The sequence below is a fragment of the Leucoraja erinacea genome, chromosome 1 (assembly GCF_028641065.1).
Source record: "Leucoraja erinacea ecotype New England chromosome 1, Leri_hhj_1, whole genome shotgun sequence".
NCBI lineage: Eukaryota > Metazoa > Chordata > Chondrichthyes > Rajiformes > Rajidae > Leucoraja > Leucoraja erinaceus.
The window spans coordinates 63318721-63334643 of record NC_073377.1 but is presented as its reverse complement, the minus strand read 5'-3'; the positions used below and the strand labels follow the sequence as shown (position 1 = coordinate 63334643).

At 44.5% G+C, this 15923-nt stretch overlaps 1 protein-coding gene across 2 annotated transcripts in view; it reads left to right on the top strand.

The window, feature by feature from the left end:
* Positions 1-4750, top strand: part of LOC129697263 (probable tRNA methyltransferase 9B) — a 44151-nt gene extending 39401 nt beyond the window's left edge. For both annotated transcript variants that reach the window (XM_055635638.1, XM_055635645.1), the window contains one exon: positions 517-4750. In XM_055635638.1, coding sequence (XP_055491613.1) covers positions 517-1508 — 992 coding nt within the window. In that variant the 3' untranslated portion in view covers positions 1509-4750. The remainder of the gene's footprint in view (positions 1-516) is intronic.
* The last annotated feature ends 11173 nt before the right edge of the window (positions 4751-15923 follow it).

Genomic DNA, 15923 nt, shown 5'->3' with positions numbered 1-15923 from the left:
GGCACAGTTTGTACCCAGGACTGATTCAGCATTTCAAAATGACTTGCAGAAATCTATTGAAGGTGCCTTTTAGGTTGATGGGAAGATCTCAGAGAAGTAGAAAGCTTCTTGTCATTTTAGCTATTGCTAAAGCCATTGAATTTTTCAATCAACAAATGTTTTTATAATCATCCCTTTTGTTTTTTTCATTTCTTTCATGGTATTATTACCCATATGTTATCCCGAGTGGAGATGACTAAGTTATGTGATTTTGTACTTCTTCAATATTTCTAGCATGTTCAGGATACAAAAAATTATTTGTGTAAGCCAAATTACTACACTGCAGTGTACTACCTGAAATAAGTAGGCTCACAGAAGCATTTGGCACAGAAGCAGGCCATTCGGGCCATCATGCCATGCCAGCCAGCACTTTGGAAAAAGTTATCCAATTTGTCCCTATTCTCTCCCTGCAACACAACATATGTTCTTCTGTAGTTATAACTGTCACAAATGAATTTTATCATTGTCTTTCTGTAGTAATTCATCACTTTTCAACAAAAGCCAGACGAATCCGAGCAATTAGAGAAATGGCAAGAACTTTGCAGCATGGAGGTCAAATGATGATTTATGTATGGGCCATGGAACAAAAGTACCGTCGATTTGAAAAACAGGACATCTTTGTTCCTTGGAACCGATCCCTGTGTTCGAGACCATCATCAGAGTCGAGTCAAAATAACAATCAAGAGAATGTCAAGACAGAAGGTAAAGATCTAATAAAAGCAGTTCAAAATCAAACCAGTGTAATGCTGCCTCTTCGACAGGATGAGCACACAATACTTCCATATAGAAGTGACAATCAAACATTGTTAGAAAATTGCTGCCCCAGAATGTCCAAAGATCAAGAGTACCGACTTTACAAGAATCTGGGAAAATCACTCCGTTCCTGGTTCTTCTCCAAATCACTTGATGATGTTATGATGCAGACGCACATCGAACGACTAAAGTCAATGAAAAATTCACCAGACCTAGTGCACACATGGAGCAACTCTACTGTTAACATGCAGCCTGTGGGGAAGTTGAGCACTTCATCGCGGCACTGCAGTTTGGAAGCAGATTGCCCATCGCTGGTGAAGAGAGACAGTCTAGATGAGGAAGTATTTTCTGAAAATCCAAGGCATGAAGAAACACAATGGTTAGAGACCAAAAATGCATTAAAAGAAAAAGACGGAAGACTGCAAAGTGAAATCCACAGACCAGACCTAAATCCTTGTTGGACTAACTCTGCAGGAGACAGTCTTAAAGAAACACTAAGCTCAGAGTCAACAAGGTCTGCGATTGAAAGTATCAAAACTGTGGCTTTAGATGACAAGCAAGAGACAATTCCAGATGCTACCGAATTCATGAGATATTATCATGTCTTCAGGGAAGGGGAATTGGTTCAACTCATTGAAGAGAATGTGCAAGAACTTCATATCCTCAGTTTCTGTTATGACCATGGCAACTGGTGTGTTATAGTGGAAAAACAATAATATGCAGAGACTTTAACTGAAATATACATTTTAATGTCAAAGGTACTCTTGAGCCACTATTTTAATCACAGATTGCAACAAAATTGTTTTCAATTTTGCTCACATTAAGCACAATATAAATACCATTGTATAAAATTATATTTTAAACTATGGAGTGACCAGAGGTACAGGATTAATGGTTTGAAAGTAGACAAAAAATGCTGGAGAAACTCAGCGGGTGAGGCAGCATCTATGGAGAAAAGGAATAGGTGACGTTTCGGGTCGAAACCCTTTTTCAGACTGATTAATATTTTGGATATAAGTGGGCACAATTCGAAGGATCTGATTAATGTTGGCACCACTCACTCATTAATGAATGGGGAGACAATTGAAAGCATAAATTCTCTCCTCATTGATTGGTTATTTTAAAGGGTGAAGCAGCAGAAGGATTGCCACAAGGGTTTAAACATTACCACCTTACTGGAGCCAGGAGTCCTCTTATACCTCTTGTTGTCCAATACTTGCCCTTTTCCTGTTTCGACTCCCACATGTGACCTTACACTACTCCATAATTTGGTGGTGCCATATAGTGTGCTGTACTGCAGCACTCCCCCAACATACTTTGTATAATCATCCCGCTAATGTGACTTGATGTGCAGAGATTAACAGCCAGGGTGTTTCCGTTAATGTTCCCTGTTGCTGTGCTCACAGTGGGATCAGAAGGGTAGTTATGTTGGATGCTTGCCAAGGGCTGGTCCCGTTCTACCTGAAGGTCTGTCATTTGTCCCCCAGCTGCCAGGAAATCTGGTGACTTCTGCCAGCCCAAAGAAAGTGGCAGGCATGTATGTACCTTGGATCGACACAAAACGCTGAAGTAACTCAGCAGGTCAGGAAGCATCTCTGTAGAAAAGGAATAGGTGACGTCTCCGGGTCGAGACCCTTCTTCAGACTGAGTCAGGGGAGAGGGAAATGAGAGGTATGAAAAGGTACAGAATCAATCAGATGACTCAAGAAAACTGAGCCCACAATGGTCCATGGTTGGCTGTGGAAGAGGTGATAATGAAAGGATATAAACAGTGAAACTAGCAAGACCCCTCGGAGGGAGGGATGGGGGAGAGAGGGAATGCAAGGGTTATTTGAAATTAGAGAAATTAATGTTCATACCGCTGGGTTGTAAGCGGTCCAAACAAAATATGAGGTGCTTTGGACCCGGCCTGACGGTTCCTTTCAATCATAGAGGTGGCTGCTTTGGTGCAAGTTCAAATCTTGATTGTGTTCTGAACTCCTCGTGGGCATTGCAACGGGGAGGCTGGTTCTTCCCAAGGAATCAAGTTTCCAAAAGCACATGAAAAGGTTACAGCAGAGCATATTCTGTTTTGAAATATCCCAAACCTACTTTCTAAAAAAAGATGATTTCTCATAAAAGGGTTATCTATCTCACACAGGTTATCAGATCAATAAAGATTAATCAACATTATTTCTTTGTAACTGTTGTCAGAAAATATATGATACTGTTCCATTTGTTTTAAGCTGTTTAGTATTTATTATAACGTCTGCGAGCATTGTGTGTAGATCTTTTTTGTTGTTCATCCCATGTGCAGACAATATATTAAGGAATAGTGCACTGCAAGATACATTTTTATAATTTTTTTATGCACATATGTCATATTTATATGTAGAAGTTCTAACTTTGTACATCATTTGAATTCAAAGATAGAGTTTTTGTATTAATGACTGGATAATAATTAGTAGCCTGTGTGCAAGAAGGAGCTGCAGATGCTGGTTTAAACCGAAGATAAACACAAAATGCTGGAGTGACTCAGCAGGTCAGGCAGCATCTCTGGAGAGAAGGAATGGGTGACGTTTCGGGTCGAGACCCTTCTTCAGACTGGTTAGGGATAAGGGAAACGAGAGATAGGGACGGTGATGTGGAGAGATAAAGAACAATGAATGAAAGATATGCAATAAAATAGCGATGATAAAGGATAATAGCCTAAGTTTATTACAAAGTGTCTGACAAACACAAGAGAACATAGACCAGTATAGCACAAGAACAGACCCTTCGACTCACGATGACTTTGCCAACCATGATGTCAATTTAAACTAATTCCACCTCATAGTCATAAATTCATACAGGGTAGAAACATGCCCTTCGGCTTAACTTGCCCATGCCCTCAAGTGCCTATTAAATCATTCCCCCCTTACCTTAAACCTATATCCTGTGGTTTTCTATTCCTCTACTCTGGGTAGAAGACTCTGTGCATTTGCCCTATCCATTCCTCCCATCCCTCTCATGATCTTATACACTTACATGTGGTTGATATCCGTTCAACCCCTGTGTTCATGTGCGTGTCTAAATGGACAGAGTTCCAAGCACCCACCACACTTTGTGTTAAAAAAAAACAAAATACTTGCTCCACATATCTCCTTTACATTTTGCTCATCTTACCGAAAAGCTATGCCCTCTAGACTTTGACATTTCCACCCAGGGAGAAAGGTTCTGCTTGTATACCCTATCTCATAATTTTATATTCTTCTATCAGGTTTCCCCTTAACCTCTGGCATTCCAAGTTTTGTTCAACCTATCATTATAGCTAATGCCCTCTAATCCAGGCAACATTCTGGCTCTCCTGCACCCTCTTCTGCACACTCTCCAAAGCCTCCACATCCTTATGTTATGGGGCGATATGTTATGGGGCGTTATGCACACATATTCCAAATGTGGCTTAATTAAAGTCCTATAAATCTGCAACATGACATGTGGACTAATACTTAATGCTCTGACTTTCCACCGATTAATATTCCTGCCTTAGGCATCAGTGTTCCAAAGGGAATATAACGTCTCTACTGCCAGTGAAGGGATCCAATGAAGCAGTTGACATTTGCTGGTGCCAACACAAGTCTATTTACCCACAATCATTGGGTATATAATTATTTTCACAGGAAGTAAAAATCAGGCACAGCTTTGTCGATATGCATAGGACAAAATAGTTTGTATGGATTTTCATTCAGCCACTTGGATTTGCTGCAAGTAAAATTCATGGCAGCACATTTTTTGAGTGTGGAATTTTCCATTTAAACTAATTGAAACCGATTTCATGAAACCATTGCCAGCAATTTCAGGAGGGTTTTTTTCTGGATTTCCTGCTGGAACTTGGAATATCGTTCAAAATCCCTTGGTATTTTGCCTTTCTACACTTGCAATAGTCATCTCGCAACATGGTTTTCCAAATTAATATAACTCTAAGGTAATCTGCTTAGTTCTTTTCCCAGTGTTTTGATGTACTATTGTGACAAACTCTGGCTTTCACAATCTTTCAATTCTATTTAAATATCTCCAGGCCCCGCTCCAGGAGCTCTTCAACCCCGCAACTCGGGCGGGAGAAGTCGCCGTTGCAGGAGCCCTGAAAAGCGGTCTCTCCCTCCAGGGACCCGCGGGCTCCCGGTGCCGCCGTCCGCCAGACCCGCAGTTGCAGCCTCCGAATCTCCGGAGGTCGGGCCGCAGCAGCAGCAGCGCTCCACCAACGCTCCGGACTCGGCCAGCCCCGCGACGGTGAGGTGAGTCGTCGGCACCAGAGTCCCCGGTCTTCTCCTGTTGGAGGCCGCTCCACATTGCAGCCCCAACGACAACGGAGACCCGACAAAGAAAAGGTTGGGTCTCCCATGCAGGGAGAGATTTAAAAGTTACCCCCTCCCTCACACCCCACCCCCACCCCCACACACACACACACCCCAACATAAAATAACAAAAACTACATAAAAACATAGACAAAAATAATAAAAACGCGGACGGGCTGCAGAGGCCGCTGCTGACGAGAGTCGCGCCGCCTACCGCCACCCAGGCACGGACGTAACCCCGGATAAAGGGGCAGGCAGATGGCTCGGGCCATTGTCTTTCGTTCTTTGACTTTTTGATCCAACCTTTTTGTTTGGATGCAAATATTTATAGTTTATTTTTTTACCAAGTCACTGTACACTGAGTTACATTTACCCAGGAAGGTACGGATGTGATCTGGTGTGTGCCACATGCCTGCATCCTACTAAAAGTGGTCACTTTCACCTTTCACTAGCTTCTTTACACTCCAACCACTCTGGCACTGAACCCTGTAGTTTAATGAGGACAAACAGCTAGTATTGCATGCAGTTTAAGATAAGGTGAATAATCGTAACTGGAGGCAGTTTGCTCTAATTTGCATTCAACAGCAGAACTTTGGAGGATCCATGCAAGAAGATTTAGAGACAATCCCAAGTGTGCTGGTTTGAAAAGACACATTCTCCAAGGGCAGTCCCAGTGAGGGTCCCCTCATTTTCATGCTTTGGGGCTTCCTTCCAAAAATGACCAGTCTTGGTCTACAGAGAGGTAGAGGAAGGAACGTTGCTGCCAATATCTTGTTGCTGGACAGACAGGTTCCATGCTAGCAAGCACGAGAAGGTTCTGTAAAGAAATGTTATCAACACACTGTGACTTTACTTCTTTTATTCATACTGTGGCATTACAGAGAGCACTAGCTGTACGTGGTCTGTCACAGAAACTAGAGAGCGATATGTGGGTGGGGAGGTTGTAATTATACTTGTGATATGGGGAGTGGTTTGTAGTGATGAGGTAACTATATTAAGGGTCACATGCATGTATCATCTACAGGTTCAAAGATAATAACGAGAAACAAAATAACATAATACTTAAAAGTAAGTGACAACAGATGTCTGCTGTTTATAGAGTAAAACATAGAACATAGAACCGTATAGCTCAAGAACGGGATGTTCTGCCCACATAGTTTGTGCCGAACATTATGCCTTGTTGAACTGATCCTATCTGCCAGTACATGATCCAAATCCCTCAACTCCCTGCACTCCCTTGTGCCTATCTAAAAGCAAAAGCCTCTTCAACAGCTCTATCATATCTGCCTCCACTGGCAATGCGTTCCAGGCCCGCACCACTCTCTGTGTAAAATACATGTCCCACACATCTCCATTAAACTTTCCCCCTCTCACCCTAGCCTAAGGCCTCTAGAGTTGGACATCTCCACTCTGGGGAAATATACTCTGACTGTCTACCCTATCTATTCCTCTCATCATTTTATATACTTCTATCGCCTCCCCTCATCCTCCAACGTTCCAGAGCAAACAATCCGAGTGTATCCAACCTCTCTGTAGCTGAAACCCTCTGACAGTGGAGCTAAAGAACAGAAGTACTGTGCTGCTGCCACACAGCTCCAGTGACCTGAGTTTGATCTTGGCTCTGGTGCTGTATTTGTGAAGTTTTCACCGTGGGTTTCTTCCTTTGATGATGCACTACCTGGTAGATTAATTGGCTACTGTAAATTATCCTGAACATAGATGGATGGTGTTGACGAGAATCAGAGAGATGCGAGGTTACAGGGATTGGATCGCTGTGAGAGCAGCATCAACTCAATGGGCCAAATGGCTCCCTCACATCTCATAAGGAAATCTAATGAATATAAATGGGGTGGGATGTGAAACCCCTATTCATCGTATCTCTGCAACAAAGTCCAAATGTACACGGATGTCTGTACATTTAATGAAATATTTCATTAGTGCCACAACAGTGCAATTGTTTTGAATGCAGAGCAAGTTTGAAAACACAATTTGATAAATTGGGTTAATGCTGCCATCTGCTGGTGATTCTGTAACATTACATGTAACATGAGGGTATTAGGAATGTTCATCACTTCAGGTTTGCTGCTGTTCATATGAGTCCACAAGTTACTGCAAGTTACTTGGGAGAACTGCAGTAGATCTGCAGTGACAAACATTCCTAATATCCTTATTACAAGAAGTCAAGGAACACAATGACCTACAAATTCCTTGGCAGCTGCAGTGTGTGAGGGCTCTGGCAGTGAGTTTCCGCAGTGCCTGAGGCGTGAAGTGCTGAACATAACAGGAAGTAGAGACAAAAGTACAAATACCTAAGTAGTTCTCTGAAAGCAGTGACACAGGGACACAAGGTGGCTAAGAATGTGTATAGCACACTTGACATCATAGGGGGTTGGATATGGAGAATGAGGGTTGGAATATACTGTACCACACTGACCGACCGGTGAGGCTGTTCTTGGACTTATTGTGCAATTCTGTTTGCTGAGATAGAACACGTGATTAAGCTGTAAGCGGTGTCAAAAAGATTCACAAGGATAATTAATGGAGATAAAACAATCCAAGTCTATCCAACCTCTCCCTGTAGCTAAAGCCTCCCAATCCAGGCATTATTTTGGTAAACCTCTGCGCCCTTTCCAAAGCCTTCATATTCTTCCCATAATGGGCCTCTTCGTCTCCTTCCTAAAGGAACGTCCTTTAATTCTGAGGCTATGACATCTAGTGTGAGATATTCCACCCATAACCTTTCCCCCAACATTACATTTCACTCCTCTTCTCATCAGACACATGTTTGTTCCCTTTTGCACCTCTAGCTTCTGTCACTTTACTCCATCCATTTGCCAATAAAACATTGTCTGCCCATTTCCTCCACAAATGCTGCCTGACCCACCGAGTTCCACCAACACTTTGTGCTTTGCTCAAGATTCCGGCTTCTGCAGTTTTTTATATCTCCGTCTTAATTGTGGATCTCTTTGGACTCGATCCATTCATCATTCATAGAAACATAGAAAAAAGGTGCAGGAGTAGGCCATTCGGCCCTTCGAGCCTGCACCGCCATTCAATATGATCACGGCTGATCATCCAACTCAGTATCCTGTACCTGCCTTCTCTCCATACCCCCTGATCCCTTTAGCCACAAGGGCCACATCCATCTCCCTCTTAAATATAGCCAATGAACTGGCCTCAACTACCTTCTGTGGCAGAGAATTCCAGAGATTCACCACTCTCTGTGTGAAAAATGTTTTTCTCATCTCAGTCCTAAAAGACTTCCCCCTTATTCTTAAACTGTGACCCCTTGTTCTGGACTCCCCCAACATCGGGAACAATCTTCCTGCATCTAGCCTGTCCAACCCCTTAAGAATTGTGTACGTTTCTATAAGATCCCCCCTCAATCTTCTAAATACTAGCGAGTACAAGCAGAGTCTATCCAGTCTTTCTTCATATGAAAGTCATGACATCCCAGGAATCAGTCTGGTGAACCTTCTCTGCACTCCCTCTATGGCAAGAATGTCTTTCCTGATTCATCAAAAAATCCAACTAGATGAGCCGAACATGAGCAAACCCTCACAAATCTGCGCTGACTCACTCTAATCAGCCCATACTGGCCCAAACATTCAATCAGCCAACTGTTGATGACAAACTGCAGCAACTTCCCCATATCTGATGTGAAGTGACAGGTTTGTATTTTCCTGCTTGCTACTTTCTTCAATAAAGGAGCAACATGTACAATTAACCAGGTCATTGGTTCAGCATCTGAATCTGAGTTTGGAAAGTGATGACAAATGCACTTACAATTTCATTTAATATTCTGTGACTGAAACAAACAGATATTCTAGATTATTCCATCTGGAATCCATTCAAGGACCCAAGCAGTCGTTCCAGGTGTGACAGAGGTTTACCTGCATCTCCTCCAACCTCATCTATTGCATCCGCTGCTCTAGATGCCAGCTGATCTACATCGGTGAGACCAAGCGGAGGCTTGGCGATCGTTTCGCCGAACACCTCTGCTCGGTCCGCAATAACCAACCTGACCTCCCTGTGGCTCAGCACTTCCTCCCCCTCCCAATCCCCATCCGACCTCTCTGTCCTGGGTCTCCTCCATTGCCAGAGTGAGCAACACCGAAAATTGGAGGAACAGCACCTCATATTCTGCTTGGGGAGTCTGCATCCTGCGGGCATGAACATTAAATTCTCCCAATTTTGTTAGCCCTTGCTGTCTCCTCCCCTTCCTCAGCCCTCGGGCTGTCTCCTCCCATCCCCCAGCCTTCGGGCTCCTCCTCCTCCTCCTTTGTCCTTTCTTCTCCCCGCCACCCCCCATCAGTCTGAAGAAGGGTTTCGGCCCGAAACGCTGCCTATTTCCTTCATAGATGCTGCTGCACCCCCTGAGTTTCTCCAGCATTTTTGTGTACCTTCCAGATGACAATCTTGCAATGTATTCTTGTTTGCCTATTTACTATATATTAAGTATGCTACAGTCCTCTTTTACATAAATGGATTGGCTACTCTTTCAATGAAGAGGATTGTTTTGTTAATTCACACCGTCGTAGGAATATTACAGACGCAAACTTCCTGTGAGGTTTTGAGGGTCAGTGAGAAGGATCTGCACTAGAACATGAGTAAGGAGAGAGGAATGCACAGGAAATAACTTGAAAGAATGAACGTTTACATTGGTTTTTTGCTGATTTTGTTTCCAGAGCAGAGCGTGGAGTTAACAAACCGAGCCCTCAGTGTCCTCAGGAAGGCCAACTGCATGCCTATTCCATGCATGTCTCTCGGCCATTGTTCTTGATGGTGTCAGTGGGGGCACGTTGTCACTGGGATGCCCATTGTGTTCAGCACTGTGAAGTCTAGAGGTACACGAGACACCTACCATGGCTGAGCAAAGTGCCCTCAGCTGGGCCTTTAGACCGTGCTTCCTTCACAGAAAGCCCATTGACAGGGTTTTAATACTTGTTAATGCCGGGTGACACAAGTGAAAGCTGACACCGATTGTGTGCAAGAATTGTGTAGAAAGGAACTGCAGATGCTGGTATATAGATGCGGGACCCGACCTGAAACATCATCCATCCTTTTTCTCCAGAGATGTTGCCAGACCCGCTGAGTTACTCTGGCACTTTGTGAGTCCTGGGATGTCAGGACTTTCATATGAAGAAAGACTGGATAGACTCGGCTTGTACTCGCTAGAATTTAGAAGATTGAGAGGGGATCTTATAGAAACTTACAAAATTCTTAAGGGGTTGGACAGGCTAGATGCAGGAAGATTATTCCCGATGTTGTGGAAGTCCAGAACTAGGGGTCACAGTTTAAGGATAAGAGGGAAGTATTTTAGGACCGAGATGAGAAAATCATTTTTTACACAGAGAGTGGTGAATCTGTGGAATTCTCTGCCACAGAAGGTTGTTGAGGCCAGTTCATTGGCTATATTTAAGAGGGAGTTAGATGTGGCCCTTGTGGCTAAAGGGATCAGGGGGTATGGAGAGAAGGCAGGGATGGGATACTGAGTTGGATGATCAACCACGATCATATCGAATGGCGGTGCAGGCTCGAAGGGCCGAATGGCCTACTCCTGCACCTAATTTCTATGTTTCTATGTTTCTATGTGTCTATGACCAATGTGTGAAAGCTTTGCTCCCACTGGTCTATGTTACTGAAACTTTTGGAGTACATTTGCTGCTCCCTAGCATTTGATCTCCCCAGCATTTATTCCAAACTCAGCCCACTCTCTTTTCATGAGGGCAAAATGTTGGCCAGTCCCAGTTCCAGTCATCACTTGCTTTCTGCTGGCTGCCTGTTTGTGTCACTCCGCTCTGACTTCAGAGTCGTGACTACCAGTGGCAAGCACTCCGTGGAATCAGCAGTTGCAACCGCTTAACATTATCCACACTTCCCCACCCGGCCGAAAATGGTGTGCATGAAATTTTACCTTCACATTATTAACATTGAGTTCAGAGACACATCTGCCTTTTTAATCAGCATAAGTTCATAAGTTATAGGAGCAGAATTAGGCCATTCAGACCATCAGGTCTACTCTGCCATTCAATCATGGCTCATCTATCTTTCCATCTCAACCCCATTCTCCTGCCTTCTCCCCATAACCCCTGACATCCATACGAATCAAGAATCTATCAATCTCCACCTTAAAAAACATCCATGGACTTGGCTTCCACAGTCATCTGGGGCAATGGATTCCACAGATTCACCACCCACTGACTAAAGAAAATAAAACTTCATAAAGTTAACGTTCTGATGCAAGAATCAGATGGTTGATTAAAAATCTCATGTGATTTATGTCACGTGAAGCCTATCCATTTCTTCTGCTGCCTGTCCAGTGGCTGCTCATTGTCAGTGCATCTGATATTTCACTGCGTATAGTCAAGTGTGTTCGGGTTTATTGAATGAATGAATGAATAAGTTTATTGGTCAACTATGTACACATACAAGGAATTTGCCTTGGTGCTCCGCTCACATGTAACGACAATGACATATGAAACATTAAACATTTATAATAAAACATTATTGTTTAAACATGAGGCTACAGACTTTTGGTTATTGAGTAGAGCTGCTGCTCATGGAAAAAAAGCAGTTTTATGTCTGTGGTGGCTTTGACAGTCCGGAGTGGCCTTCCAGAGGGAAGTGTTTCAAAGAGTTTGTGGCGAAGGTGAGAGGGGTCAGAGATGATCTTTCCCGCTCACTTCCTGGCCCTTGCAGTGCACAGTTCATCAATGGGGGGGGGAGGGGAAGGTTGCAGCCAACAACCTTCTCAGCTGATCGGACGATTCACTGCAGCCTCCGGATGTTGTGCTTGGTGGCTGAGCCAAACCAGACCATGATGGAGAAGGTGAGGACAGACTCTACGATGGACCATCTTTGCCTGTGGCAGATTGTGTTTCCTCAGCTGCTGCAGGAAGTACATCCTCAGTTGGGCCTTTTTGACTGTGGAGTCATCAGCACAAATAAGGTAATGCAGCTACAATGAAAATCTTGTTTGCAGCAGCATTACAGGCACAAAGACACAAAACGTAAAATCATTCATAAATTATACAAGACAGTGAAAAACTAATAGACTGTAAAAACTAAAGTCATTAACGCAAAGCACAATTAGAAACAAGTCAATTAGTAGCACGTCAACAGGCCTTTCGGTTTAACTCGTTCATGACGACAAATATGCCCCATCTAAACTGGTCCTATTTGCCTGTGTTTAGCTTACACCCCTTAAACCTTTTTTTTTAATCCGTTTACCTGTCCAAATGTCTTTAAAATGCTGGCATCACTACCTCCACGGGCAACTCATTCCATATTCCTCGCACCCTCTGTGTGAAAAAGGTGCTCCTCAGGTTCCTATTAAATATTTCCCCTCTCACTTGAAACCTCCCTGGGTAAAGAACTGTGTGTTCACCTTATCTATTCGCCCCATGATTTTATACTCCTCTATATGATCACCCCTCAGCCTCTTGCACTCCAAAGAACAAAGTCCTAGCTTGCCCAACCTTCCCACGTCGTCTTTATTAATCTTTTCTGAACTCTTTACAGCTTAATGTCATCCTTCCTAATAGCAGGGTGACCAAAGCTGAATACAATGCTCCAAATGCAGCCCCACCAAGTTCTTGTCCAACTGTAACAATATCACAACTTCAATACTTCACAACTTCAATACCCCCCATCAGTCTGAAGAAGGGTTTCGGCCCGAAACGTCGCCTATTTCCTTCGCTCCATGGTTGCTGCTGCACCCGCTGAGTTTCTCCAGCATTTTTGTGTACCTTCGATTTTCCAGCATCTGCAGTTCCTTCTTAAACATTCAATACTTACTTGCCTGAATGGTGAAAGCCAAAGTTTCAAATGCTGTCTTTATCACCATGTTGACCAGTGACATGACTTTCAATTAAATATGTACCTGTACCCCCCTGATCTACAACACTCTCTAGGGCTCAACCATTTACTGTGTAAGTCCTGCCCTGGTTTGACTTTCAAAGTGCAATGCCTCACACTTATCTGCATTACACTCTATTGGCCATTCCTCAGCCTAGTTGACCATCCGATCCAGATACTGCTGTAATTTTTGATAACCATCTTCACTGTTTGCAATACCACTACTTTAGTGTCATCTGCAATCTTACTAATCATACCTTGTACATTCTCTTCTACATCATTGATATAAACCACAAACACAATGAGCCCAGCACTGACCCCCGAGGCACGCCACTAGTCACAAGCTCCAGTCTGAGAAACAACCTTCCACCACCACCTCTGCTTCTGCTCTGGAGCAGGTTTGGGACAAGACGGCCATAGATGAGTGTAACAATGGGTTTGACATGAAGCCAACGACACTATCTCTTCCTTTTGCTGGGGGGCATCACAGCCGATATTTGTACTTGCATCATTGTTGCATACTCAATTCCAGTTTGTTTCTGTAACTCATGCCATTTTACCGAGCTGTGTTATCACCCTGGGATTGGGAACAGCTCCATCCAAGACCGCAATAAATTGCAGAGAGTTGTAGATGTAGCCCAGACCATCACACAGATCAACCTCCCTTCCATTTACTACATTTACACTTCACACTGCCTTGTATGAAAATTCATACCTCCAGATTCAGGAATAGTGTCTTCCCAGCTGTTATCAGGTGCTGACTGAACCGTCCTCTCACTAACAGGAGAGTAGTCCTGACCTCCTATCTGCCTCATTAGAGACCTTTGAACTATCTATAATAGGTCTTTATCCTGCACTAAATGTTGTACCCTTCACCCTGCATCTGTACACTGTGGATGGCTTATTGGATGGGATTAGTTTGTAGGGATATGGACCAAACACAGGCAGGTGGGACTAGTGTAGCTGGGACATGTTGGCCAGTGTGGGCAAGTTGGGTTGAAGGGCCTGTTTCCACACTGTATTACCCTATGATTGCAATCATCTATATTCTTTTCTTTGCCTGGATAGCACACAAGAACATTTCACTATGCCTCGGTACATGTGACAATAAACTAATTCTCAATCCCCCCCAGGACTGTTTCCTGTTGTCTGGCCCACTCCCTGCAATCTCCTCACCGAGGGTCACCACCTGGTCACTTGGAGAACATTGCCTGAGTCCAGAACCAGGGGCCACAGTTTAAGAATAAGGGGTAGGCCATTTAGAACGGAGATGAGGAAACACTTTTTCACACAGAGAGTTGTGAATCTGTGGAATTCTCTGCCTCAGAGAGCAGTGGAGGCCAATTCTCTGGAGGCTTTCAAGAGAGAGTTAGATAGAGCTCTTAAAGATAGTCGAGTCAAGGGATATGGGGAGAAGGAAGGAACGGGGTACTGATTGGGGATGATCAGCCATGATCACAGTGAATGGCGGTGCTGGCTCAAAGGGCCGAATGGCCTATTCCTGCACATATTGTCAATTCTACTCGACTTTGAGTGATCATTCACGGTTTGCTAATACTACTCAGGGTTGCACCAGCCACCCCCCTCCCGCCTCTCCTCCACCAGTATTATGTTCAGGTTATTAGAGCAACCAGCCTTAAGACGGAGTTGAGCTGCAGGTGAAACAGTAAAGGGCCTGTCCCACTTACGAGTCCTTGGCATGTAAATTACGCGACCTCATCATCTCGTTGAGGCGCACAGGCATCGCATGGCCGCGTGGGGCCGGTCCCACTGAGAAACATGGAGGGGTATGGAGTTGTGCGCGACATCGCGCGGGGCTCCGAAATTTTTGTAGCGACAAAATCTTCGCGCGCCAACGACCTGTCCAGTAACTGACGGCCAAAGTGGGACAGGCCCAAGACCCTGGCGCGATGCAATGTCTCACCTCCAACAGCAGCAGAAGCAGGCAAACGATCGCCGAGCTCGGCCTGAGGCTCACGGCCGTTGCGGAACCGGATCCGCCCCCACTTCTACTCCCAGAGATGGGCCAAGAAAATTGAAGATAGACACAAAATGCTGGAGTTACTCAGCGGGACCGGCAGCATCTCTGGAGAGAAGGAATGGACGATGTTTCGGGTCAAGACCCTTCTTTCAGTCTCAACCCGAAACATCACCCATTCCTTCTCTCCAGAGACGCTTCCAGTCCCGCCGAGTTACTCCGGCATTTTGCGTCCATCATCAAATGACGTCACGCGCTCCAGACGGCTGTGCGGTCGAATGAAGTCAAGCGCGACCTTCGCGGGACCGTCGCGGCTCAACGCGATCACGAGGTAGCGTAATTTGCGTGCCAAGGACACGCAAGTGGGACAGGCCTTTAAGCCTGCACATCCGGAGAATGGTAAACAATTGTCCCCCATCTGCTAAGCGGGTACTGGTAACAAAGCTGCAGGGAGCAGCAAAGGGATAGGACTGACTGGATGGATGGATGAAGTATAGGCTCAGAATGGTCCCTTCTGTGCCACAACAGTTCCGTCAAACCCACGTGAAGAATTGAACAGTCCTCTGTACAAGTGAAAAATAAGTAGTCATTGTTCTCGTCTTATTGTTACAAGCAATTAAGCCTCGTTCCTCCGCTAGCTGGATATCATCGAGTCCTGCAGGGCTGGCACAGAATGAAACTCACAATTTCACCTTAAAGTTACTCTCAATTATTGGTGCAATCAGATCTTGCCACAGTGGCGTAACTGGTAGAGTTGCTGCCTCAGTGCCAGAGACTTGGGTTTGATCCCGACATTTGGTACATTTCGCCCTGTGACCGTGTGGGTTTTCTCCCTGTGCCCAGGTTTCCTCCCACATCCCAAAGACGTGTGGGTTTGGAAGTTAATTGGCCTCTGTAAATCACCTCATGTGTAGGGAGTGGATGTTAAAATGGGATAACTTAGATGTAGTGTTAACAAATGATCGGTGGTCAGGGTGAAT